Genomic DNA, 27,904 nt, shown 5'->3' on the forward strand with positions numbered 1-27,904 from the left:
ACACAGTATTGTATATTAGCTATATTCCAATATAAAATAAATTTTAAAAGAAATACGGCGTTTGAGAGAATTTGAGATTTCAGTGTTGACTAGATATTTGATATTGAGACTATAAATCTTTTAGGCATATTAATGGTACTATGATTTATTTATTTATTTTAAAATTTGGCCATGCAGCTTGCGGGATCTCAGTTCCCCAACCAGGGATCAGACCCGGCCCCAGCAGTGAAAGCACTGCGTCCTAACCACTGGCTGACCAAGCAATTCTCTATGATTTTTTTGGTACATGATCTTTTCAAGTCCTTATCTTTTAGAGCTACATAATAAAATATTTATAAATATGATATTAGAGATTAGTTTCAAAATAATATGAAGAAGAGAGGGCATAGATGAAACAAGATTGGTTGATAATTTTTGAAGCTGGGTGATGGATACATGTCTACTCTTTTTTTTTTTTTTTTTTTTTTGTGGTATGCGGGCCTCTCACTGTTGTGGCCTTTCCCACTGCGGAGCACAGGCTCTGGATGCGCAGGCTCAGTGGCCATGGCTCACGGGCCCAGCCACTTCGCGGCATGCGGGATCTTCCCGGACCGGGGCACGAACCCGTGTCCCCTGCATCGGCAGGTGGACTCTCAACCACTGTGCCACCTGGGAATCCCCATGTCTACTCTTGTATATAATTTTTTTTTTTTTTTGGCCCCAATCAAGGATCAAACCCAGGCCCCCTGAAGTGGAAGCATGGAGTCCTAACCACTGGACTGCCAGGGAATTCCCTACTCTTGTATATAATTAAAATTGATATCTCATTTTAGGAATAGCAGAAAAGGAATCACTACAGTCTTGATTCAGAGGTTCATAGTTGTAATATGATGAAAGTTTGCCCCTTTACTTGGTTACAGTATATGATTCTCAAATTTACTACCTGTGCAAGTTTTCCTCTTGATGTAGCATGGTGTTCCCTATGTGCTGGCTTTTAATTTCTGAAATTCAGGTTTTTACCTGGCACTTTTTCAGAAGAAATGAAAATGTCCCAAAACTGAGTAAGGATTGAAGCTCAATGTAAGTTTTTTGGTTTTATTTATTTATTTGGCTGCGTCTGGTCTTAGCTGCGGTTCGTGGGATCTTTCCTTGTGGCCTGCAAGTTTCTCTCTAGTTGTGGTGTGCGGGCTCTAGAGTGTGCAGCCTCAGTAGTTGTGGTGCATGGGCTGTAGAGCATGAGGGCTTAGTAGTTGCAGCTGCGGGCTTAGTTGCCTTGTGGCATGTGGGATCTTAGTACCCTGCCCAGGAATCGAACCTGCGTCCCCTACATTGGAAGGTGGATTCTTTTGTTTTCTTAATAAATTTATTTATTTTATTCATTTTATTTTTGGCTGTGTTGGGTCTTTGTTGCTGCGTGCAGGCTTTCTCTAGTTGCTGTGAGCAGGGGCTACTCTTCGTTGCAGTGCATGGGCTCCTCATTGCGGTGGCTTCCTTGTTGCGGAGCACGGGCTTTAGGTACACGGGCTTCAGTAGTTGTGGCACGTGGGCTCAGTAGTTGTGGCTCATGGGTTCTAGAGCGCAGGCTCAGTAGTTGAGGCGCACAGGCTTAGTTGATCTGCGGCATGTGGGATCTTCCTGGACCAGGGCTCGAACCCGTGTTCCCTGCATTGGCAGGCGGATTCTTAACCACTGGACCACCAGGGAAGTCACTGTTTGTTTTTGCATGTGAGATGTATTCCAAGCCTATGAGTACATTTATCCTTTATAGCAAAATAATAGGGTAGAGAGGGGAAAATTCCAGATTTTTTTCTTGTGAGAAATTAAGTTGAAGGTTTGGTGTAGAAAGAAGTTAAACACAAGTAGACTGATAGTTTGGGAAGATTTACCTATTTAATAATTCCTATCTTCTTTGATCAAATATAGTTGAAAGGTGGTTATAGGCCATGGATCACTTGGAATACCGCAGAGAAAGATGGTGTTCCTTGAGCATCTTGGTAGAGATATTAAATATAGCATTTCATTATATTAATGAAGATTCCTTTTTGATAGCTGGAAAACTACTGAAGGGTGCTAAATTTGCATTTTTTAATTTTAAAGTTTATAAGGAATTTAATTCAGGTTGATACCTCTATTGTGGTATGGCCCATGTTTTCAACAGAGTTAATTTTTTGACCCTGAGCTATAGGTGCTGAAATGAAAGGAATGATCACATTCTGAGATAGAAGAGGCTAGATCAGAAATAAGGACTGTTTGGAAAACTTGGCTTCAGTGTCTTTCAGAGATGTTTTGCTGTGAGTCATAAAATATGCTCAGTCAGCAGATTTATTAGTTTTGAGTTGTCAGACCTTGTTGGTTAACTGTCTTCTCCATTGTAAAAACCTTGAAAAATATTTTCTAAGTGTAATTTTCTTTCCATTTTGAATCTTTTAATTTACATTGGTTGTCTTGGCAGAGCTTATATCTGAGGAGTTATTTTTCTTTCTCACTTGGTCAAAAGTAGTTAGGACATAAACATTCTTCTTTGCCATCGTTTCACATGTGCCTTTTCCACTCTGTTTCTTAGAATACCTTGTTCATGGTAGGAATAACATAATTTGACTCCCGTCAGATGGAAGAATCTTTCATTATTTTTATTAGTCTTCATTGTTTGACAGGATAAAACGTGAACTCAGTCTTTTATGATACTATAAATAGTTGAGGTAAAAGACCAGCCTTTGGATGTGCTATTAAAATATCCATAAGCATGACATTGAAAACCACAATTTGCATTCAGATAGCTCTGCTTATTCCCAAGGAAAGTTTTCTACAGATTGCTCAGCGTATGTATGGAGAGTTTGCTTGCAGCTGGTCACAACTAAAAGAAGGTCCTTGAAAACCGTCCGTAGAGGTTATCCACAGTTTATATTCATTCTGCTGGATGTTTGATAGTATGCATTAATTGTCTGTTGGCTGTGGGCTCTAAGAAAGTTACACAGCAAACAAAGAACAATAGTATAAAATTAAGCAGTTAGAAAAGAGTTGTTTAGAATGTTACCTCTTTCAGTGGAACTAGACTGGAAAATACAAAAGTGTGTTGTGTAGTCTTGACCCAAAGAATGCCTTTGATATGGATTTGGCTTCTTTTTAATTCGGTTTCTGGCTAGCATTGTCTTTTGTATGTGTAAGTTAAATACAAAACTAAGAAAATTTAAGTTGACACTTTAGAGCTTTTTCTTACCCTGCTCATACCTTCTTTCCTTTGTGGTTTTGGTTTGGGAACACAGAAATAATTAAAATAGAATATTAGAGACCAGTTAGAATCAAATGAAGCACTTTACCCATTAAAACTGTGGGCACATCTTCTTTATCCATTCATCCGATGATGGGCACTTAGGTTGTTTCCATCTCCGGGCTATTGTAAATAGAGCTGCAATGAACATTTTGGTACATGACTCTATTTGATTTATGGTTTTCTCAGGGTATATGCCCAGTAGTGGGATTGCTGGGTCATATGGTAGTTCTATTTGTAGTTTTTTAAGGAACCTCCATACTGTTCTCCATAGTGGCTGAACCAATTCATATTCCCACCAGCAGTGCAGGAGTGTTCCCTTTTCTCCACACCGTCTCCAGCATTTATTGTTTCTAGATTTTTTGATGATGGCCATTCTGACTGATGTGAGATGATATCTCATTGTAGTTTTGATATACAATGGAATATTACTCAGCCATAAAAAGAAACGAAATTGAGCTATTTGTAATGAGGTGGATAGACCTAGAGTCTGTCATACAGAGTGAAGTTAAGTCAGAAAGAGAAAGACAAATACCGTATGCTAACACATATATATGGAATTTAAGAAAAAAAAATGTCATGAAGAACCTAGGGGTAAGACAGGAATAAAGACACAGACCTACTGGAGAACGGACTTGAGGATATGGGGAGGGGGAAGGGTCAGCTTTGACAAAGCGAGAGAGAGGCATGGACACATATACACTACTAAACGTAAGGTAGATAGCTAGTGGGAAGCAGCCGCATAGCACAGGCATATCAGCTCGTGCTTTGTGACCGCCTGGAGGGGTGGGATAGGGAGGGTGGGAGGGAGGGAGACGCAAGAGGGAAGAGATATGGGAACATATGTATATGTATAACTGATTCACTTTGTTATAAAGCAGAAACTAACACACCACTGTAAAGCAATTATACCCCAATAAAGATGTTAAAAAAACAAAAACAAAAACTGGGGGCACTTGACTAGCCAACTTACTGCGGCATTGCTGGAATATTTTAAATTTTCAAGGGGACAACGCCATCTGTTGGGCATCTTGCAAAGTAATACTATCAAATTGTAGGGACCTAACTATTTAAACACAAAGGTTAGGTTGGTTGTTTTGTTTTGGTTTTGCTTTCGGGGTGTGGTGAAAAAATTTCTGAGATACTAAGGGCACCGAGAGTCCTTACCTTAAAAGTTTTGTTTGAACATTGAGCAGTAATGCTACTTCCATTCCAAGACAAAGAAATTGACTTTTAGTCAACTAATACTGGAGAGCAGCATAGTAATAATAACTCTTTATTTGCATTATAAAGATGAATGTAATTTAAGCAGTGTTTTCAAATTAAAGGCTGACTCCCAAAATCATGGTGGAGTTTAAGGTAGTAGCAGGGTTGGAATTAGATTGTGACAAGTGAGGTTCTCACTTAAGTGCAAAAAAGCTCAGTAATCAAGATAAAATACTATTTTAATGTATCATTTTTATGCTATTATTTTTATTTTATTTACATTTAAATTTCACCAAACACAGAGCTCAAGTATATCCTGGCCCTTTGTTCAGATTCTTGAAACAAAGATAAATGGACAGACAGCTTTAAGGATGCAATGTATTTTACATTGCACAATATATTAAATGATTGGAGAAAATTTAGAGGGTGGTATAACTATATACCTTTATACATTTAGTAGCACAAATATAGGGACAAGCCATGCAATTGAGGAAAAACCCGTTAAGGACTGAACAGAGAGGTCTTGGTTGCTGACAGAATCTCCCCTTGACTTCAGACTTGAGACAAACCAAGGAGTCTATCAGTATACAAAAACCACTGAGTTCAGAACAGTAACAACAGGATAGATATTAAGGAACTGGCTCTTGCCAATTAGGATTGTGGGGGCCAGTCTGAAGCAAGCAGGGTTGGCTGGAGGCTGGAAATGTTGCAGCTCAAGTCCAGAATCAGTAGAACAGCAGTCTAGAGACAGAATGGTTAGCGCTTTCTTCAAAAATTCCCCGTTTTCCAAACAAGTTCCTAGGGTACTTTGCTCAAACAGCAAATGTATCATTTTTTAAAGCTCAATATTAATGCAAAAAATTTCATAATGAGCAAAATATCAATTTTAAATAAAGCAGGATCTGACCCTCCACTTGCATGATTCGCCTCACCCTAATCCCAGCCCTGGGTATTATAGATTAAATTTTCATAACCCTAATTATTAAATAATTTGCTGTGGACTCTTCCACATTAATTTTTTTTTTTCAAGAATAAAAGTTATACTTCTGGAACCTTGGAAATGGGGGGAGGTTAGGGGAAATGGTAGAGGGAGCACAAGGGAATAGGTTACCAATAGATTCAGGAATCTGATTCCATATTTTATATAAAACTATTTCTCCCATTCTGAGGTCAATATCTTATTCAATCTTCTTCTTGTAGCATGGCGGACACCGACCTCTTTATGGAATGTGAGGAGGAGGAGTTGGAGCCATGGCAGAAAATCAGTGATGTCATTGAGGATTCTGTAGTTGAGGATTATAATTCAGTGGATAAAACTACTACAGGTAACAAAAATTCTTTTGCTCTTAGATCATTGTTATATTGACTGAATTGAATGGCATTTTTGTTAAGAAAGTATGAGGTGGAAGAAGACTTCAAGAATCCAGGGTTGCTTCACTGTGGCACTGGTGCTACCTTTTTCCACCATGCTCTGGTCTGTAAGTGCTTTGGTTTCCTTGTACATAAAGCTAGAAACACATATTTAATAAATTGAAAACATTGAGAATTGGATTAACCAATGTTTATCAAACACATAAGCAATCCTCTTACCAAATGATGTATGAAAAAGAATGCAAAGGTGTGTGTCAGTGCTCATTTATATACCCAGTCAAAAACAGGTTCCCATAGTCTTGGGGGATTTTTTGTTTGTTTTACTTGAACTTGGTTTCCTTTGTGAGCTGAGCAGAATTCACTTCGTGTCTGCCTCCATGGACAGTTTACAAACTTAGGCTTGTTAGCTTCTCTTTCAAAAAGGTGATGTTGCAGGGTCAAATTCTAGATTGCCCTGAATTCAGAAACTGAGTGGTAGTTCTTTTCCCCTCTAAATTGTATCTGTTGCTCTTTTAATTTTTTTTATCTTTCGTGCCTTGAGAACTGAAGATGGCATTGGTTTGGGCTGAAACAGGACAGTTCAGGGTCTTGTGGACGGCTTACTAATGCATGGTTATGAATACCAGTAGTGGAGATAATAAGCCTTTGAGTTCTAGAGGTTTGCTTGTGCTATATAAGCAAAACAGTAAAAATCCGGGTTCAGTGAGCTCATAATCTAACTTAATTTACCAGGAAATGTGAGGCTAAGAAGAAAGCGTTGTGTCTAATTTGTGGTGTGAGGGACACATAGGAGAAATCAGATGAACAGTTGGATTTACGAATAAAGCAGGAAAGTTTTTGGCTATAGAGACCCACAGTAAGATGAAAAGGGAAGATTAGAACAGTATCCTTTAGTGTCATCTGTCCCTGTCTCCAAGTGACTGTGCCTCCCCTTCCCCACAGTTTCTGTGAGCCAGCAGCCTGTCTCGGCTCCAGTGCCCATCGCTGCCCATGCTTCTGTTGCTGGGCACCTCTCTACATCCACCACCGTTAGTAGCAGCGGGGCACAGAACAGCGACAGTACAAAGAAGACTCTTGTCACACTAATTGCCAACAACAATGGTAAGTGGGATTATTGGGAAATTCTTCCTGGGCTAGAGGGGTGAGAGACTAAAAAAGGTCTTAGGAACAGCTGTACCTGTTCAGTTTTAGGTACGGATGTGGTTCTGCTGGTGTTGGAGTGAGTTTAGTCCTAATTCTCTGTTACGGAAGTAAGTGGTGCTGTTCCTTCTGATTTAGTGCTGAATCGATGCTAGTGTTTCAAGTCAGAGGACAGCTGAGTCTTTTTGCTGATAATTTCTAGGAAAGAAAATGTAAACCCCAAATTCCTAACTATTAAAGAGATGTGTGGGGGGGGTTGTTTGATTGTTTATGTTTTTTAATTAGAAGAGCCCCACTAGTCTGCTAAGAATTCTCCGAGGGCAGCTTTGTTCCCTATTTTCTTTGGCAGATTCATTTGGTTATTGGTTCCTGGGTATGAAAAATAGGATAGGGTTGTTGTCTACCTGAAGAAATGGTGAAAGAGAAGTGTTTTTTAGTGAGTTTATTGACTAGAGAAGTTACATAGTGTTGGTTTCTGTTTCATTTCTGATGACTGTTTCTACATTCTGAAAGTGAGTTACTGGCAAGTTATGTCTCAAGATTCATGTGTAGAATAAGCACCTTCATAGAATCATTGCATTGCTATAAAGGACTTATTTAATTCCTTTAGCTTTATTAATACAAGAATAATATATGCATTGTAGAAAAAGTGGACAGTAAAAAAAAAAACAATTTTTAACTGTAATCTCACTACCTGGAGATAACTATTTGTAACTTACTCTGTACATATATGTAATTTTATGTACATTTATATGCTATGTGCAGTGATTCACTTTTTATAAAAATAGATCCATACAGATTGTACTTGCTTTTTTCCCTCAATATGTAGTGAATATCTTCTCATTTTAATAAATCTTTTTGTAACATTTTGATGACTATTTCCCGTTGTTTGGCTAACTGTTATTAGCAATAGGTTGTAAAGCCGTGTACTACTACTTTAAAGGGCTATTGTGAACATCTCTGTCTCTCTTGTCTCTCTTGTCTTTTCTCACATCCATAGTTCTGAGAATACATTTCTAAATGTCAAATTGTTGGATCAAAGGTTATCACAATCTTTAAGGATTTTGATCAGTATTTTTCCTGGATTGGCCATCTAGAAATGGTGTATATCCATTTACATTTCCATTAGAGGTGCACCTGGTGTTCTTAGTGTTGGATATAACCATTTACCTCCCTTATTGTTGGACATTTACTACAATCCCATTTTTTTGTGATTACAAACAGTGCTGCAGTGAACATTCTCAGACATTGTATCTGTGCCCACTGTGTAAGCATATCTGTAATGTAAAGTGAGATTGCTGGGTCAGGCATTTAAAATTTGTTAGCGTCAAATTGCCATAATAGATTGCTCTACATAAGTGGATACTGAAAAAATAAAATTTTTAAAATTTATTTATTTTGGCTGTGCTGGGTCTTTGTTGCAGCTCACAGGCTCTTCGGTGCAGTGTGCGGGCTTAGTTGCAGTATGTGGGAAGTTGTGGTGCACGGGCTCCCTAGTTGCAACGCGCAGGCTCTAGAGCACGTGGGCTCAGTAGTTGCATCGTGCAGGCCTAGTTGCAGTATGTGGGATCTTAGTTCCCCGACCAGAGACTGAACCCAGGCCCCCTGCGTTGGGAGCTCAGAGTCTTAACCTCTGGACTACCAGGGAAGTCCCTGAAAAAATAATTTTTATCACATGAAAAATCCTTAGAATTTTTTTAAACCTATAGTGACCCTCATATATATAAAGATGAGGAACCTCTATCTAGAGATTTTCTCATTTTTACAGATGCAGAAACCAAGGCGTGGAGAGTCTAAATAATGTACTTAAGGTCAAATAGTAAGCGACTAAACTGGATTTGAATTATTTAGACTGCAAAACTTGTGGCCTTCCCACTGTATTATACTACTTTCCTATGTTTCTCTTAAAATAAGCTGTCAAAGTGGCTATTAGCCACCAGTTTAGCTGAATTTTTCTTTGATCCCAGCATTCCAAGGCCCATGATGAGCATCTCATGACACACTGATGTGACCTACTCTCTTTGAATGGACCCTTGATTCCTGTGTACAAAAATTTTTTGAAATATGAAAATGGATTTTATTTACTTTAGAAAGCCCTAGTATTCAAATTAAAATGTTAACCTGTGTTCATGGTTTAAAAAAGAAGTGGGGGGCTTCCCTGGTGGCGCAGTGGTTGAGAGTCCGCCTGCCGATGCAGGGGACACGGGTTCATGCACCGGTCCGGGAAGATCCCACACGCCGCGAAGCAGCTAGGCCCGTGAGCCATGGCCGCTGAGCCTGCACGTCCAGAGCCTGTGCTCCGCAATGGGAGAGGCCACAACAGTGAGAGGCCCGCATACCGAAAAAAAAAAAAAACAAAAAAAACTGGTAACCACAGTTACGTATGTCTTGTGTGTTCATCCAAAAATTCTTTCATGCTGGGAGTTCCCTGGTGGTCCAGTGGTTAGGACTCCGTGCTTTCACTGCCGAGGGCCCAGGTTCAATCCCTGGTTGGGGAACTAAGATCCTATAGGCCATGCAGTGTGGCCAAAAAAAAAGGGGGGGCTCAAAACTTCTTTTATGCGTAGATAAGCACACAATTGTGTGACTTTCTAAAATCAGATACTCTTGAAGTGCCAGCGTTATTCATTATAGCCCAGAATTGGAAACAACCTAAGATGTTGAATGAATAAGCAAAATGTGGGACTTCCCTGGTGGCGCAGTAGTTAAGAATCTGCCTGCCAATGCAGGGGACACGGGTTTGATCCCTGGTCCGGGAAGATCCCACATGCCATGGAGCAACTAAGCCCGTACGCCACAACTACAGAGCCTGCGCTGTAGATTCCAAGAGCCACAACTACTGAGCCTGAGTGCCAGAACTACTGAAGCCTGTGCACCCAGAGCCCGTGCTCTGCAACAAGAGAAGCCACCGCAATGAGAAACCCGCGCACTGCAACGAAGAGTAGCCCCCACTCAACCGCAACTAAAGAAAGCCCGCACGCAGCAACGAAGACCCAACACAGCCAAAAATAGATAGATAGGTAGGTAGATAGATAGATAGATAGATATCAAAAAGGCCACATATATGACCCCATTGTTATGAAATGCCCATAATAGACAAATCTGTAGAGACAGAAAGTTAGATTGTTCGTTGCCAGGGCTGGGGGGAGGAGAATGGGGAATAACTGCTAATGGGTGTAAGGTTTCTTTTTGAGGTGCTGAAAATGTTCTGGAATTAAATAGTGGTGATGATTGCACAAACCTTGTGAATATACTAAAAGCCTCTAAATTGTGCACTTTAAATGGGTGATAAAATATGTATGGTATGTGAATTATATCTCAATAAGGCTTTTTTCTTTAACAGAGTGTTAGGAATAAAATTTTAGAACATTTTTACTATTTTTGCTGTTCTTCAGAATCCACCACTCAGCATTTAGAAATTATTCCTATAGTTCTGACTGATCATATGTTTGCATTGGAAAGGAACATTATGAAGTGAAATGAACCACTGCTTAATTCTGAGCTGTGAATGTTATGAATTTAATGTTATACATTTTTTACTGTAATTATGATTTTCAATTCCTGTTTGGCCCATTTCAACTCCATTTAGCCCTCTTATCTCTGGGGTTTAAGGCTGTGTAAGTGAACGTAAAAGAATGAAGAAAAAGAAATCAAGACCTTCAGATTTGTAAAACAAACAGAACATGTTGTGAGAGAAGCTGCTAAATCTTCTATTATTTAATCAGTTTATGGCTGTGGTACCTAGTTTATTGGAGAACAAACTTACAGGTAGGGGATTGGTCAGATAATTATTTTTTTTTTTTTTTTTTTTTTTTTTGGTACGTGGGCCTCTCCCGTTGCGGAGCACAGGCTCCGGATGCGCAGGCTCAGCGGCCATGGCTCACGGGACCCGCCGCTCCGCGGCATGTGGGATCTTCCCGGACCGGGGCACGAACCTGTGTCCCCTGCATCGGCAGGTGGACTCTCAACCACTGCGCCACCAGGGAAGCCCCAGATAATTCTTTTAAAGCCTTTTTTTTTTTGTGGTACGTGGGCCTCTCACTGTTGTGGCCTCTCCCGTTGTGGAGCACAGGCTCCGGACGCATAGGCTCAGCGGCCATGGCTCACGGGCCCAGCCACTCCGCGGCATGTGGGATCTTCCCGGACCGGGGCACGAACCCGTGTCCCCTGCATTGGCAGGCAGACTCTCAACCACTGTGCCACCAGGGAAGCCCGTTTTTAAAGGTTTTTTTAAGTCTCAGGGTTCTAACTTCCTCTTTCATTCTCTGGAAATAGAACTTCATAAGACCTTTGAATTGTCAGAATTTCTTTTAGGAAAGACTTAATAAGAATGCAGAAATCATTAAAAACAACTCATTTGTTAGAATTGGAATTATTATAATTCATTAGAAGAATGAATTTATAGAATACATTAAATAAATATTTACTGTGTGACTTTAATTTACCCAGTGTGACTTGCCGTATGCTGGTTTTTGCTTTCAATTGAATTGTAAACCTAGTCTAGGCTTAGAAACCTACTTTTTTGTTTGCACTTTATTTTTGGAAAGGTCCTAACAATCCACCAAAATTCAAACATGACCCTGATGTCAGAGAGAATATTTGCAGAAAATGCTTGTGTTAACATTCTTTATAGTAGTAGAGTATGTGCAGATTTCATGGGAACAAGGCCTGTCTTTTGAGACTTGCTAATGCTGGTTGATTTTACATAAATGCAAAAAATTTTCCATCCTTCCCTTCCTATATTTAGTTGAGATGTTGAGTCAGTGATTATCTTAAGAATTCTTAGGCTTAGATAAATAACAGATAATTTATTTTCTTTTACCCTAGCAGTTAAAATAGTGAATAGAAAATACATGTTTTTGCTTAGTCAATATTTTCAACCATAAATTGCAGAGGAGTAAAAAAGAGATGGATGGGGAACCTATATATTAGAAGAGATTGAAGAGGTATGTCATCAGTTATACTTTATGAACCCTTTTGTAACATAATTCAAACAAAAAAATGTAATTGTCAATTTGAATTCTAACTGGGTATTTGATATTAAAGAATTGTTCATTCATTCATTCATTCATTCATTTATTGCCGCACAGTGCGGCATGTGGGATCTTAGTTCCCCCAGCAGGGATGGAACCCGTGCCCCCTGCAGTGGAAGTGCAGAGTCCTAACCACTGGACTGCCAAGGAAGCTCCCAAGAATTGTTGTATATATTTAACTTTATTGAGGTATAATTGACAAATAAAATTGTAAGATATTTAATGTGTACATTGTGGTGATTTGGTATATGTATGCATTGTACAAGGATTCCCACTATCTAGTTAATTAACACATCCATCACCTCACATATTTATCCTCTTTTGGGGGTAGGGATAGGGGGTAGTGAGAACATTTAAGTTCTGTTCTCTCAGCAAACTTCAATTATATCATACAGTATTATCCACTCTAGTTACAGAATTATTATAATATTTTTTTAGGAGTGATAATGGTGTTGATATTTCCTCTTTTTTTAAAGTCCTTATCTTTTAGAGATATATGCTGAAATAAATAGATGAAGTGATATGATCTGAAGCTTGTATCAACATAATATGGGAGCTGGTAAGAGAATGGGAAGTATAGATGAAACAAGATTGATTAAGTTGATAATTATTGAAGCTGGTATAGGTACATAGAGATTTATTATAGTGTTCTACTTTTATATGTATTTGAACATCTCCATAATAAAATATTTAAGTTAAAAATATATATAGAGAGAGTCAATAAATTGCCAGTGTAATTAGCATAGCTAGAATTTGGAATTTTTTATCTGTCAACATCTATAATTACTAGTCTGCTGGCCCAGTAACTATGAGGGTCTAGTCCACTGATGGACTCTCAGTTTCTGGAGGAACATGGGACAATCCAGGGTTGGCCCATTAATAGCCACCTGTATACCCACTTTGGTGGTCTAGCTCTGTAGCTAACTGTAATGACACCATTTGTCAAGTGGAACTTAAAGCTTCAGGGGAGTCCATCCCATTCTGGTGATTTGAGGTAAAAAAGTTGCAGTATTTTGCTTGAATCTTCGATTTAGGTATTGGGTTGGCCAAACAGTTCCTTTGGTTTTAAAATAAAAATAAAAGACACATTTTTCATTTTCACCAAGAACATTATTGAACAACGTATTCACCATTTTGTTCCACTACCTTCTGCCATTTTTCAGGCAACTTCATAATTCCATCTTCCCAAAACTTTTTATCTTTTTGAGCAAAGAACTGTTCCAGGTACCTTTTACAGTCTTCCAGGGAATTGAAATTTTTTTCCATTCAGAGAATTTTGTAAAGACTGAAATAAATGGAAATCCGAAGGTGCAATGTCTGGTGAATACAGTGGATGAATCACAACTCCCCAGCCAAGCTGTAACAGTTTTTGCCTGGCCATCAAAGAAACATGCAGCCTTGTGTTATCCTGATGGAAGACTATGCATTTTCTGTTGACTAATTCTGGATACTTTTTGTCGAGTGCTGCTTTCATTTGGTCTAATTGGGAGCAGTACTTGTTGGAATTAATCGTTTGGATTTCCAGAAGGAGCTCATTACAGAGGACTCCCTTCCAATCCCACCATATACACAACATCACCTTCTTGGGATGAAGACCGGCCTTTGCTGTGGTTGGTGCTGGTTCATTTTGCTTGCCCCACGATCTCTTCCGTTCCACATTATTGTACAATATCCACTTTTCATCGCCCATCACAATTTTTCTGTTTTAAAAACGGAATATTTTTGTTGCATTTAAGTAGAGAATCGCGTGCAGAAATAAGGTCAGGAATGTTTTTTTCACCTAACTTATGTGGAACCCAAACATCAAAGCGATTAACATAACCAAGCTGGTGCAAGTGATTTTCAGTGCTTGATTTAGATATTTTGAGTATGTCAGCTATCTCCCGCGTGATATAACAGTGATTGTTCTCAGCTAATATCTGGATTTGATCGCCGTCAACTTCAACTGGGCTACCCAGCCGTGGAGCGTTGTCCAGCGAGAAATCTCCAGCACGAAACTTCGCAAACCAATTTTGACAACGTTTGATCAGTCACGGCACCTTCTCCATACACTGCACAAATCTTTTTTTGCATATCAGCGTTTTTACCTTTCTTGAAATAATAAAGCATAATATTGCCAAAAATGTAAATTTTTTTCTTCCATCTTCAGTATTAAAATGGCTACACAAAAAGTCAACAATCTTGATAAGTTTTTTTTTAATGCACACTATGGCAGCTGTCCCAATACAATCTAACAAAATTGTTTTGAATGAAGTTAAAGACAACTAAGTGCTACTAGAGCCATCTTACAGAGAAAAAGAACGTGCTTTTTGGCAAACCCAATGTTTTGGCTCTCTGAAATAGAATTTCTGTTTTGGAGTATTCTTTGTAAATCAGGAAACTTAGTATAAATGATTTTTTAGCCAATTGTAGCAAATACAGGACTTAAAAACATTACAAAATTACTTTTAACACACATGAAAAAGAATTTAAAATATTTCAAAAAAATTAGCCAGTTTTTTAATATTTATGATATTTGTTACTATTTATTAATGAATGAATCTTCTTAAGTCATATCAGTTTTACTTGGTGTTGATTAGTTTTGACCAGGTCTTTTCTTTATCTGTTCTGATGACATAAAGAAGGTAACCTGTCAGTCTCTGTGTTCCCATACCTATTAAAGACGATGGATGTTTAGAGAATCTGTTGCATTTCTGAGATTTGATGCACTAGGAAGAGATCCCATTTTTTAGATTCTGTGTACTTGCTGAATTAATGTTTGTAGATGAATATTCCTCTTTTTAAAATATAAGGTGGATTAGCTAACAGCAAATTACATTCTGATAAAATAGGTTTTTACCTAGTTAAAATGTGGGGAAGGAACTTATATCTTACTTTGTTTTGCTGATTTGGTATGGGGAGATTATTTGTGGTCACTTAAATCATCAGAGTCAAAGTGATAGCCATGTAGAAGTCTTACTGTGTGTGTTAAGACATCCCTAGTTAAGATATATGGGGGAGATTTTAGTGAACTTTCCCTTCCTGTGTATTTTTCTGTTAGTTGTAGCTTTGGGTGAAGCTTAAATATTTGGTAAGTTTGCTGACATTAAACCTGAGGTGAGTGACAGTCTTGGATATCTTGATATATGGGAACACCATTTCTTATCTAAGACCATTGTGTTGCTTATAATGGTGGGTTTATTTTCTCTTACATTGTTTTTTTTTTCCTCTTCCCTTTAGCTGGCAATTCTTTGGTCCAACAAGGTGGACAGCCGCTCATCCTAACCCAGAATCCAACCTCAGGTCTGGGTACAATGGTTACTCAACCAGTATTGAGGCCTGTCCAGGTCATGCAGAATGCCAATCATGTGACTAGTTCCCCTGTGGCCTCACAACCAATATTCATCACTACACAGGTAAGTAGGACTCTGAATTCTACTGAATTCAGACATGGTAGAGGAGAGAAAGACTATGGGAACCTTTGAAGGCTCTGACTTAAGAGTCTTTATCATCATTAGAAGTGGTTCTAAGTCCTGTCTTTTGATTTGGCTTTCTCATTTGCTAGTTTTTAATTTGATGCTGACTTTAGCAGAAAGCCCAACATAGTGTACAGCTGGGTAATCTCCTCTTTATACCCCTGGAGGGCTATTAAGTAATTTGATTGAGGTCTAGGCAGGAAAGAGTGGGAAGCTTGCATTAGGAAGCCTTAACACTTGGTCCTCAAGGATTCTCACCCTTTGCTTGGGCTATTTTTCTTAAAATGGGGTGAGTTAGTTGACATGGAAATATACATGCAAGATTGGTGAAGTGCCGGGAGATCTTTGGAACAGAAGGAAGATGACTTATTTGATATAAATGTGAATTGGAGTTGAAAGCCTAATGCTGGTATGGAATGTAAAGGCAAATGCTTTTTTCTGCCTTGTCTAACAAATTTCCCAGAGGTGTATGGCCTTTGAAGTGGACTTTGGGAACAGTTTCGTACAATTGTTTGTATGTTGAATCACTCCAGTGAATACTGTTAGTGTCATTTTTTTGCATTCTATGCCTTTAGCAATTGAGGGGCCAGTTTGTGGATGAGTTTTTTTTTTTTTTTTTTTTTTTTGCGGTATGCGGGCCTCTCACTCTCCCGTTGAGGAGCACAGGCTCCGGATGCGCAGGCTCAGCGGCCATGGCTCACGGGCCTAGCCGCTCTGCGGCATGTGGGATCTTCCCGGACCAGGGCACGAACCCGTGTCCCCTGCATCGGCAGGCGGACTCTCAACCACTGTGCCACCAGGGAAGCCCCTGTGGATGAGCTTTTTAAGCTGAGGTTCTCTTAAGACAAGAAGTAGGTTTTCATTTTTGTTCATATGTACCAAAGCTCATTCTCCAGTTTTAATATTTGCCACTCAGAAGTTTGCCAGAAGTCCAAAATTTCTCCATCTCAGTCATTTAAAAGCTCTAGTTCTAGAGAGAGAATCATTAGGTAAGGGTGTGGGCATTTTTTTGAATATAGGTCTTAATGCAGTCTCTGCTAGTGTTAGCTGATCTCCATGTTAAAGATCATTTTGCTTTTTAATGCAGGGATTTCCTGTAAGAAATGTCCGGCCTGTACAAAATGCAATGAATCAGGTTGGGATTGTGCTGAACGTACAGCAAGGCCAAACAGTTAGACCAATTACACTAGTCCCAGGTAAGGAAAAATGTCTACCCATTTGGAATAAACCAGCATCCAGAAGACTTGTTTTTGTTGTCTCAAAATATTCAAGGTCATTTAAAAAGTGTATTTAACGGAAATCTAAAACTACAAAAATCATATTGATTTAAGCCCCATTTTTAAAAAACTCTAACCTTTGGCCAGGGTGGCGGTTTTATTTTTTAACCTTTTACCACCCTTCATAAGGCAGTAAAACAGGGTTTATATAGTTATTTTTCTGTTTCTGCTGTTTTATTCAGCTATTAAGTTTGTTATCCTGAAGAACTATTATTAATGCAAACTCCCAAATTCTGTATTCCTTATAAGTCTACTCACTTACATGGTGGGATTATAAACTTATTTTGCTTTACTTTTATAGCATAGATTTGGAATATAAATTAAACAAATGGCATACATATCCTTTGAGGATAAATATTGACAATGGCTAGTTGTTTTTTTTTAAGAAACCAAATTGAAAGATAATTTTTAAAAATCTTGTAATTTTCCCCCAGTTCCATATTTAGTGTCTATAAGTTTACTACAATTCAGGCCAAAAAAGGGTATCTTAATTTAGTTGTAGTAAAGGTATCTCTGTAGCTTGTCTTCCTAAGTTTTTGTTGTTGTTCTGAGAGCCCATAGGGGTTTTTGGCCTTCAGTCTCATGAGCCTATCCTATCTAGTTCTGATACTTCTTAAATGTTTGTCAGTGAAATTGTCTATAGTTGAGCCAGGAGACTCACCTTTGGGACATTCTAGTAGAATGGCATAGTCTGTCTTCTATTTGAGTTTGTATAAGAGAATGAAAGACTCTTTTAGTATTCTGAGAAAGATCACTTTTTTCAGAGCCAGCTCTGCCCTTTGGCCTATATATACCCATACTGCTTCCCACTCTATACCTATTATTCTCTTTCAATAACAAAGGTCAAGCTACTCATGATTGTATTCTTGGAATAGAAAAGGCAGTGTGGTAAGGTGTTTTGGGAGGAGTTGATGGGACTCTTCTTTCACTTTAATGTTTTCAGGGCTGATTACTAAGGCTAACTTGTTTTATCAGTTTGTGATACCTGTTGTCTTACACATTAGAATATATGCTTCCCTTGGGAACCTGACAGTCACCAATCAGTTTGGGGAGATAATCTTTTCCTATTCCAATATTTCCAGTAAAGACATGGAGAATGTATTACAGGTGAGCTCGTTGACCAAGATTTGGTATTTTTGTCTCTCTTTTGAAGCCCCAGGTACCCAGTTTGTTAAGCCGACAGTTGGAGTCCCACAAGTGTTCTCTCAGATGACCCCTGTGAGGCCAGGCTCCACAATGCCTGTGCGGCCCACCACCAACACCTTCACCACCGTCATCCCAGCCACTCTGACCATTCGAAGCACCGTCCCACAGTCCCAGTCCCAGCAGACCAAGTCCACTCCCAGCACTTCTACCACTCCCACTGCCACACAGCCGACCTCATTGGGGCACCTTGCTGTTCAACCTCCAGGCCAATCCAACCAGACTCAGAATCCCAAACTAGGTGAGGCTTGGGAAGAGGAGATGGCAGAGCTGGGATGGGTGGTGGGTGGAGAACAGATGATTATCACTTGGCCAACAAAGCTCCCTCCTTCCCCTCTCCACCTGCAGTGAGCATTGCCAGCTTTGTCACTGTGAAGCGACCTGGGGTTACAGGTGAAAATAGCAATGAAGTGGCCAAACTGGTGAATACCCTTAACACCATCCCTTCCCTGGGCCAGAGTCCTGGGCCAATGGTGGTATCCAACAACAGCTCTGCGCATGGCTCTCAGAGAACCAGCGGGCCTGAGTCTTCAATGAAAGGTACGATAACCAGAAAGACTCTGGGCAGCCAGTCATTCAAAAACATTAATAAAGTATTTGTTGTATCAGAACTCTATACTATGAAATAGAGAAATAAAATAAGGTATAGTTGCTATAGTGTGTTCTCACAGAAACTTTAGTGTAGTAAAGAGGATTGCCACTTGTGAAAAGTGTAACTGAATCAGCCAGAAGGAGTTTTGTGTTAATTGTTCTTTGGAGATGAGTAAAATGGATTGGTTGATCAGAGATCAGTGGGATAATCAAAAGATAGTTCATGGAGGAGGTGGATTTCTGAACAAGATTTTATTTTATTTTTTAATTTAATTTATTTATTTTTGGCCGCATTGGGTCTTCATTGCTGCACGCGGGCTTTCACTAGCTGCGGCGAGTGGGGGCTATCTTCATTGCGGTACACAGGCTTCTCATTGCAGTGGTTTCTCTTGTTGCGGAGCACGGGCTCTAGGCTCATGGGCTTCAGTAGTTATGGCTTGCGGGCTCTAGAGCACAGGCTCAGTAGTTGTGGCGCACAGGCTTAGCTGCTCTGCGGCATGTGGGCTCTTCCCAGACCAGGGATCGAACCCGTGTTCCTTGCATCGGCAGGCAGATTCTTAACCACTGCACCACCAGGGAAGTCCCTGAACGAGATTTTAAAGTTGATATTTAGTAGAGAGGTTTTCAGATGTAGAAGGATATGAGCATAAGGATTTTCAATGGTCTGGAGCAGGGCTTGACAGACTTTTTCTGTAAAGGACCAGATAGTAAATATTTTAGGTTTTATGTACAATATAGTCTCTGTCACAACTACTTAACTCTGCCATTGTGGTACAAAAGCAGCCACAGACAATATGTAAATAATTGAGCTTGACTCTACTCCACTAAAACTATTTATGGATTCTGAATTTTGAGTTTAATTTTCATGTGTCAGAAGATCATTTCTTTTGCTTTTATTTCAACCCTTTAAAAATACAAAAACCTTTAACAAATGGTGTTGAGAAAACTGGATATCCCCATGCAAAAAAAATGAAGTTGGACCTTTTACCATACACCATATTACAAAAACTAACTCAATGAATTAAAGACCTAAACAAAAGAACTAAAACCATAAAACTCTTAGAAGAAAGCATAGGGGAAAAGCTTTATGACACTGGGTTTGGCAGTGCTTTCTTGCATATGATACCAAAAGCATAAGCAACAAAAGGAAAAATAAATGGGACTACATCAAAATTTAAAACTTTAGGGCATCAAAGGGTTAGCGTTAGGGAGAGTGAAAAGGCAACCCACTAAATGGGAGAAAATTTTTTAAGAGTACTTTAAATCATATATCTGATAAGGGCTTAATATCCAGAATATATAAAGAACTTCTACAGCTCAACCAACAACAAAAGAACAAACAATCCAATTAAAAAATGGGCCAAGGAGCTGAATAGAGATTTCTCGAGATACACAGATGGCCATTAAACACCCAAAAAGATGCTAAACCTCACTCACTAATCATTACGGAAATGCACATCAAAATTACAATAAGATACCGCTTCACACCCATTAGGATAGCTCTTATCCAAAAAACAGAAAATAATAAGTGTTGGTGAGGATGCAGAGAAATTGGAACCCTCGTACGTTGTGGGTGGGAATGTAAAATGGGGTGATGGTCCCTCAAAAAATGACACATGAAATTACCATATGTTCCAGCATTCCACTTTGGAGTATATACCCAGAAGAATTGAAAACAGGGACCCAAACAGATATTCGTACCCCCATGTTCACAGCAACATTTCACAATAGCCTAAAGGTAGAAGCATCCCAGATGTCCATCAGCTCATGAATGGATAAACAAAATATGGTATATACATACAATGGTATATTGTTCAGCCTTAAAAAGGAAAGAAATTCTGACACATGTACAACACTGATTAACCTTGAGGACATTATGCTAAGTGAAATAAGCCAGATACAAGAGGACAAATACTCTGTGAATCCACTTATATGAGGTACCTAGAGTAGTCAGACTCGCAGAGACAAGAGAGAATGGCGATTGCTAGGGTCTAGGAGGTGGGGGCAATGGGGAATTATTTAATGGGTGTAGAGTTTCAAGTTTTGCAAGATGAAAAGAGTTTTGGAGATTGCTTGCACAAAAATGTGAATGTTCTTAACTGAACTGAACACTTAAAAATGGTTAAGAGGAAACTTTATGTTAAGTATCTGTTACCACAATTAAAGAAAAATCTTATATAACCACCACCACAACAAAAAATGTAAAAGCTGTTCTTAGTTCATGAGCCAAACAGAAACTGGCAGCTGGCTGGATTTGGTCTACTAGCTGTGATTTGCTGACCCCTGGCCTACAGTTAGAAGAATGGTAGAAGGAATGTGCCTCATAACAGTTTCTCATGCTTGCTTACCAACCTTAATATACCCTTCAGGAAGTGTTTAACCTTTTTCCAAAAGGCCAGTAGTCTTTTTCCAGTATCATCTTATTAATCTTATTGATGTTCTCACTTCCAGTGACGTCTTCCATCCCAGTGTTTGACCTCCAGGATGGTGGACGGAAGATATGTCCACGGTGTAATGCTCAATTCCGTGTTACTGAAGCTTTGAGAGGTCACATGTGTGTAAGTGATCACCTGTGATGGAGATTCAGCTTAAATGGCTACCACTCACTGTATACCTCCTGTAGTGTAGTGTTGGGAGCTTGTAAAGCAAGGACTCTGAAATGGCTTGGAAGCTTTTTAAAGGGTTACTCTCTTTTGGCCTGTTTTAGAATGAACTCAGAAATGTGATAGGATATATTTAAAGACCCTCAAATAGGTCAGAACATATGTGACCTTAATTCCTTAGTTCGTAGATTTTGAACTGCACAGGAGGACAGGCCAACTTGGCCTCAGTCCATTTTCTATTTATTGTGTCATTGGATGAATCAGGAGCTATTAACCAATTTCTAATTCTAGTCTTTTCATTTTTTGGTATTAGTCCAGATGCAAAGGTTGAGACTTCTTCCTACCAGGGAGCTCAGAACCAGGTTATGCTAGTGAGTGGTTAAAGGATCTAAGACAGGAAGAAGTACAAAGTATGGTGTTTGGAGTGGCATATGGCTGTAAATACACACACACACACACACACACGAAAAAGAGTGAAACCTGGAAGCATTTTAGAAAACTGCAGGGTGAAAGCTGGTTGAGAATACCTAGAACCAAACACTTACAGAGAAATGTTAGTGAAGTTGAGGAGTTAGCACATCTCAGCCCCCAGGAGAACCAGGATGATCAGATGTCTTCTTTCTTTATAGTACTGTTGCCCAGAAATGGTTGAATACCAGAAGAAAGGAAAGCCTCTGGATTCAGAACCCAGTGTCCCATCAGCAGCAAAGCCCCCATCCCCTGAGAAAACAGCTCCTGTTGCTTCCACTCCCTCTTCTACACCTATTCCTGCTCTGTCACCACCTACCAAAGTACCAGAGCCAAATGAGAATGTGGGTGATGCCGTCCAGACCAAGCTCATTATGCTAGTAGATGACTTCTACTATGGACGGGATGGTGGCAAAGTAGCCCAGCTCACAAACTTCCCTAAGGTCGCCACATCTTTCCGTTGCCCACATTGTACCAAAAGGCTAAAAAACAACATTCGGTGAGTGTTGAAGAGCCTTGGAGCTCACCTTGGACAAGTGAAGTCTGAAAGCTTCTTACATGTTTAAGTCTTTCTGTTTGGAGAATGGCCCTAATTATTATCCTTTCTTGCTAAGGATTATCATTAAATCAATAACTAGTACTATAGAAGGAGATATTGTGGTAATAAATAAAAGATAACTTTGGGTAGAGTGAGACGAGTGCACCTCCTTCCCCAGAAAAGTTTCGAGATCTCTCTTAATTTCTGGGCTCAGAAGATGTCCCAAAAAGAGGAAGTTGGGTGGGAGGGTGGAGGGGGAAACATGTAATGTCTGTTCTGTGATTTCGCTGGTACATTTCTCCAAGGCTTCTGATTTTTTATGTTGTCTGTACTTTTCCTTTGTGCCGTGCTACAGATTTATGAACCATATGAAACATCACGTAGAACTTGATCAGCAGAACGGTGAGGTGGATGGTCATACTATCTGCCAGCACTGTTATCGTCAGTTTTCCACTCCCTTCCAGCTCCAGTGCCACTTGGAAAATGTTCATAGTCCCTATGAATCAACTAGTAAGTTTGGAAATTCTTAAACTCTAGGGGTATACTTCATTTTTCATTCAGTGAATGGCACTGGTGGGAGCCCATTATGTTTATATGTGGGTAACAGTGTCGAGGAAGTTCTTTGCATATTCGTAGTCAGTTTCTTACTTCACTTACCCTATTATCTTACAAGCCTGACTTCTGTTCAAGCATGAGTCGAGTTCAGTGCTTGATTCTAAATTAAGGGGCTTTCTTTCAGGACCACTGTAGAGAGGTATATGTAAAGAGTTTATTACCTAGATCCTTTTATAGAAGAAGCAGGCATCTGTATTTGCGTCTCCATTTTAGTTAGTACCCTCATAGGTTTTAAGAAGGATAAAAGATAATGTTATAGAATACTTTACCATTAAGACAGTGCTTTCATGAGATATAAGATGAGTTGGAGTGTTAGCTACACTGTACATCTTACAGATGAGAAACAGGCTGAATACAAGCCCAGAAACATTTAGTCATTTGCTTAAGAGCATACACTTCTAATAAGGTGAAATTGTGAGGATTTGAGCGCAGTCTTCTAGAATATTTCTTTTGTCCTTTAAGGGATTTCTAGTTTTGTTGAAGAGACAAAAATTATTTAACTATAGGAAAATGTGAGAACAAGACAATATATTTGCTGTAAACATATGCATTGTATGATACCAGTGATAGGTGAAATAGTTCAGAGAAGGGAAAAGATCCTTGTGGATTTCACAGAAAATAATGCATAAACTTTTAGGGTCTTTAAATACAAGAAGGATTTAGATGGATGGAAAGTAGTAAGAAAAGATTTTAGGTGATAGGAAACACATAAAGACAGAAATATTTGCTGCAAATTAAAAATCTTGACTAAAGATGGATTAAATGTTAAGGACATCTATTATTATATGATTTAACTGAAAAGACTGAAGGTGGAGTAAGCTTCAAGCCCAGAATGCGAGTCTTCTACTTTTCAACAGTTCTCTTGGCTCTGGCTTATAGCAGGATGGTTGCGTTAGTCTCAGGAATACAGTCGTATGTAAAATTGTGCAGATGAAGAAGAGACCATATCTTCCTGTGTCTTTTCTAAGTCTGTTTCTTACAAGACAGAATTGTTTTCCCTTTATATCTCTTAGCCTTGGCCATATTGTCAAGGGAAATGGGATTGCCATGAGTGGCTCAGACTAGTGCTGGTCCACAGAAATATAATGAGTTATATATGTAATTTAAAATTTTTAGTAGTCATTTGAAATAAAAATTTTTTAAAGGCAAAATTAATTTTAATAGTGTATTTTATTTAACTCAGAATAGCCAAAATAAAATCATCTCGGCATGTAATCAGAACTTTAAAATTAATGAAATATTTACCATTCTTTTTTTTTCTTTTCTTTTTAAATATGGTGTGTATTATTACACCACAGCAACTCTCAGTTTGGGCTCACCACATTTCATGTCTTCCCTAGCCACATGTTACTGGTGGTTACCATATTAGACCATGGAACTTTGGGCTAATCATTTGTGAGTAGAGTAGATACTGGAATCAAACATCAGAACACTACAGTGTAGTGGCAGAGTAGCCAACTTGGTCTAGGTTAGGACCCAAAATTCTTCACTGTCAGTCATGGGAAGCCCAGATATAACTCATCTGAATCCCCAGTGAAAACATCTACTTTTATACAGAATCTGGTGGGGTGTGTTTTTGTTATTCCACTTATATATGTACTGTACATAAAAAGATAAATTTTTCCTAATGGGAAACAGTGCAGCACCTCATCAATCTTCTTCTCTTGGCTTACCACTCTTTTATCCTTGACTATTAATTTTTGAGTATCTTATGACTTAAAATTTACACTGATGAAAAACCTGAGAAATTGTTGATCCAAACAGGTAAATACCGTTTCTGTACTTTAGTATATATCAATCTTATTCTTGGATTCTTTTGTAATTCCCCCCCCCCCTTTTTTTTTTAATAACTCCCTTTTTTTTGCATCCATGGCAGATCCTTCATTGAAAGTAGCTTATTTTTTTTGTGTTAATATTTTGAGACCAATTGTTTTCTTTTTAGTTTTGAAAATGTCTTTTCCTTTTATTTTCTGAAGTGTTTTTAAACTAAATTATAGACATCATGATATTTCACTCCTAAATACTTCATTATGTATCTCTGAAAAGTAAGGACATTTTAAAATACATAGCCATAGTATGTTTGTCAAGACATAACAGAATTCATCATAAATGTTTAATATTATGTATCTTCATTTTCAAGTTTCCTGAATTGTCTCCAAAACATCAATGGATTATTATATTTAATTATGGTAACAGTACAATTTTTAATAGCATTATGTTTTTCTTCACACTTGTTTAAAGACAATAGACTAAGGAAGAGGTAGGGTTGAGGGAAGGATGCTTCAGGGTGATTAATCGTGTTCAGGTGTCAGGAGGGTTCTATGGAAAAAGACTGAAGAAAGGGAGAACCACTTGCTTGATAAAGTCATGGGATACGTGGAATGATGAGATCGGATGAGCCTTAGAAAGGCATAAGGAATCTGTCCTTCCAAATTTGGAAAACAGGAAGCAAAAGCTGTAGTAGTTCATGCCTGTTTTCTCAAGGCAGGAGACTATGGTAGGTGTTAGGGAGATGAGAGTGATAGTGCTGGGAGGGACAGTGTTAGGATAGCCACTTTGGAAAATCAGTTAATTCTTCCTCTTAAATCTTTTTTGACATCAACTCCAATAGGTGTGAAAGGTTACTAGAGATCTCTTAAATCCACTGATGCCTTTGGTTTCTTTCTCACTGATTTTCTTTGCATGAGATAATATATATAAATCTTAGCATGGTGTTTATGCATTAAAAATTGCTTAATAAATGTTGTTATAGTTGATGTGTGACACCTATAAGAATAGAGCGGATGTATAGGTTGTAGGAAAAGCCTTTGAGGGTAAAAGAGATCGCCCAGGGAAAACATAGAGAATAAGAAAAGCCTGGACAGAAGGTTGGGAAACACCAATGCTTAAAAGTGTTCTAGAAAAGAAAAAAAGATTAACAAATTGAATTGAGAGGTAAGGGGGAAGAAAACAGGAGAAAATATTGTCATGCCACTAGTTACTCTTTCCCAAACATGCCATGCAATACCATGCCTTTGCTCATGTTCTTCTCTTGTCTCCTTTGTCTGGCAAACCACTCTTTCAAGGTTCAGCTCGTATATCAGCTTTTCCTCATTCTAGGCAGAATTTTTAATTTCTTTATCTTGTTCTTGTATCTAATGTACCTCTAGGAAGTGGTCCTAAATGGGTTGCAGACACCTTTGAGAATAAACACAAAACTTCCCAGAAAAATACACATTTTACTCTTTTGCAGATAATTTCAGGGGCTACCTGGGTTCCCTGAGACCTCTTCCCTGGACCCCAGATTCAGACCCCTGGTTTTTGTTTTTTATTTCAGCTTCACTCATTTGGGGGTACGGGGCAGGGGTTGGACATTGTCCAATAAATAAGCGCTTAGAGCTTCAAATTTACAATTTTCATGTTTGCAAAAACTTGAAAATAATTTCAGTAATGGTAATAAAAATGCAAATAACTATCATTATTTTGCCTGTATAATTCAAAACATGTAACAAAACTTTTGCCAAAAATTTAGAACTGCAGCCTTATAAAAGCTTGATAAAATGGCTAATTTTAAAGTTTAATTATCTCAGATTAGTTAATACTGGAATAACACAGTAACTCGTAAGTCAAGAAGTTCTGTTCATATTGTCAGTCTTTTAAGGACAAATCCTTCTTTGTTCTCATTTAGTAAACGTTCAATAAATGTTGAATTATTCATAGGAGATAATCATTGTCTGTCCTTGAGCAGAGGGATGAAGTAATGTAGTATTTTAAAAGAATTCATTTGGCAATGGTATATAAAGAATAGATACTGTATTGGAGAGATAGGAGGTATTAAGAAGCCAGCTGGTTAGCAGTAGGAAATCATATGGGCTTCTACCAAGTTTCTGCCTGTGAGAATGCAGAAGTGACAATTCCTTGATGCATTTTGAAATAATGGTGACAGAACACGGGTTTGGAGTCAGATAATGCCAAAGTTTTGAGTTCAGGAGGAGGTGGGATGTGAGAAGGGAAATGATGGGAAGCAGGAGGATGCTGAATTAAGTTAGAGTAGATGGTAGAATATTATGTTTCGTAAAGAGTTCAAAATCTAGAATGGAACTTTGGTAAAGAAGTCTGAGCTAGAGACAGAAGGATAGTTTTAATCAGCAGCACAAATGTTGAGACAGAACCATTTTAAAGAAAGACTAGAAGAGACTTCATAATTTACTGACTATTGAAAATGAAGATATAGGAGTCAGAGAAAAAGATTATGAGTCAGCAGGACTTTGGTCTTATTTTCAGGTGGATTTATTGATTATTTTTCTTCTTACAGCCAAGTGCAAGATCTGTGAGTGGGCGTTTGAGAGTGAGCCACTGTTTCTCCAGCATATGAAGGATACTCATAAGCCTGGAGAGATGCCTTATGTTTGCCAGGTATTGCCTTTTTCTCCAGGGAGATTTAGCCATTTTGCTCTCAGGCTAAATACAAAGAATCCACTAATGAACATTGCCCAGAACCTACTGCACACACTCAGTTTTAGGAACACTGAGGAAATACAGAAGAAATAGTGAACACGGGTTCTATTTTCAGGGTTTCCCATGCAGGAGAAAAACATAAAGGAATATCTGCATGTACCCAGCCGAGGAACCCAGTCTGGGAACATATATATACCTGTACTAAGGGAGTGTCTGTCTCCTGAATGTGCCCTTTGGAGATAGAAAAAAAACTCTACTCCTCTTTGTCAGAATATGGACTGTTCTCAGACTTTCCTGTCTTTCCCATTTTTATCTTATTTCACGGCTGAATTTATCACCAACATAGCCCTGCAAAAAACGTCAGAAAAATAATCTGATTTCTATACATTTAGGAAAGTTTTTTTTTCGTATCTTAACATTTTTGTTGCTACCTCTTTTTTAAGGCCTCAGTTGTCCACTTCACTCTTAGCTTATTCTCCTTCTTATGTGACTCAGGTGTGTCAGTATCGCTCCTCACTCTACTCTGAGGTAGATGTCCATTTTCGGATGATCCATGAGGATACTCGGCACCTGCTCTGCCCTTATTGCTTGAAGGTCTTCAAAAATGGCAATGCATTCCAACAGCATTACATGAGGCACCAGGTACCAGGCACCAAGCAATTTCCATGTTCTTATTTTTTAATTATGGATACAGGGGCCAGGACTGAGCTAAGCAAATAA

At 38.7% G+C, this 27,904-nt stretch overlaps 1 protein-coding gene across 3 annotated transcripts in view; it reads left to right on the forward strand.

Moving 5' to 3' along the window:
- The window catches only part of POGZ (pogo transposable element derived with ZNF domain), a 48,506-nt gene that overhangs the window by 11,628 nt on the left and 8,974 nt on the right, over window positions 1–27,904 (forward strand). For 2 of the 3 annotated variants that reach the window (XM_029227900.1, XM_029227902.1), the window contains exons 2-12: window positions 5,654–5,778; window positions 6,767–6,925; window positions 15,217–15,392; window positions 16,540–16,648; window positions 17,883–18,173; window positions 18,254–18,472; window positions 20,975–21,081; window positions 21,756–22,093; window positions 22,488–22,642; window positions 27,042–27,142; window positions 27,680–27,826. In XM_029227900.1, coding sequence (XP_029083733.1) covers window positions 5,655–5,778; window positions 6,767–6,925; window positions 15,217–15,392; window positions 16,540–16,648; window positions 17,883–18,173; window positions 18,254–18,472; window positions 20,975–21,081; window positions 21,756–22,093; window positions 22,488–22,642; window positions 27,042–27,142; window positions 27,680–27,826 — 1,926 coding nt within the window. In that variant the 5' untranslated portion in view covers window position 5,654. The remainder of the gene's footprint in view (window positions 1–5,653; window positions 5,779–6,766; window positions 6,926–15,216; window positions 15,393–16,539; window positions 16,649–17,882; window positions 18,174–18,253; window positions 18,473–20,974; window positions 21,082–21,755; window positions 22,094–22,487; window positions 22,643–27,041; window positions 27,143–27,679; window positions 27,827–27,904) is intronic. The other variant, XM_029227901.1, reaches the window with a different exon arrangement.

The sequence above is a fragment of the Monodon monoceros genome, unplaced genomic scaffold (assembly GCF_005190385.1).
Source record: "Monodon monoceros isolate NGI ecotype Baffin Bay Population unplaced genomic scaffold, NGI_Narwhal_1 Super_Scaffold_18, whole genome shotgun sequence".
In the NCBI taxonomy this organism is placed as follows: domain Eukaryota; kingdom Metazoa; phylum Chordata; class Mammalia; order Artiodactyla; family Monodontidae; genus Monodon; species Monodon monoceros.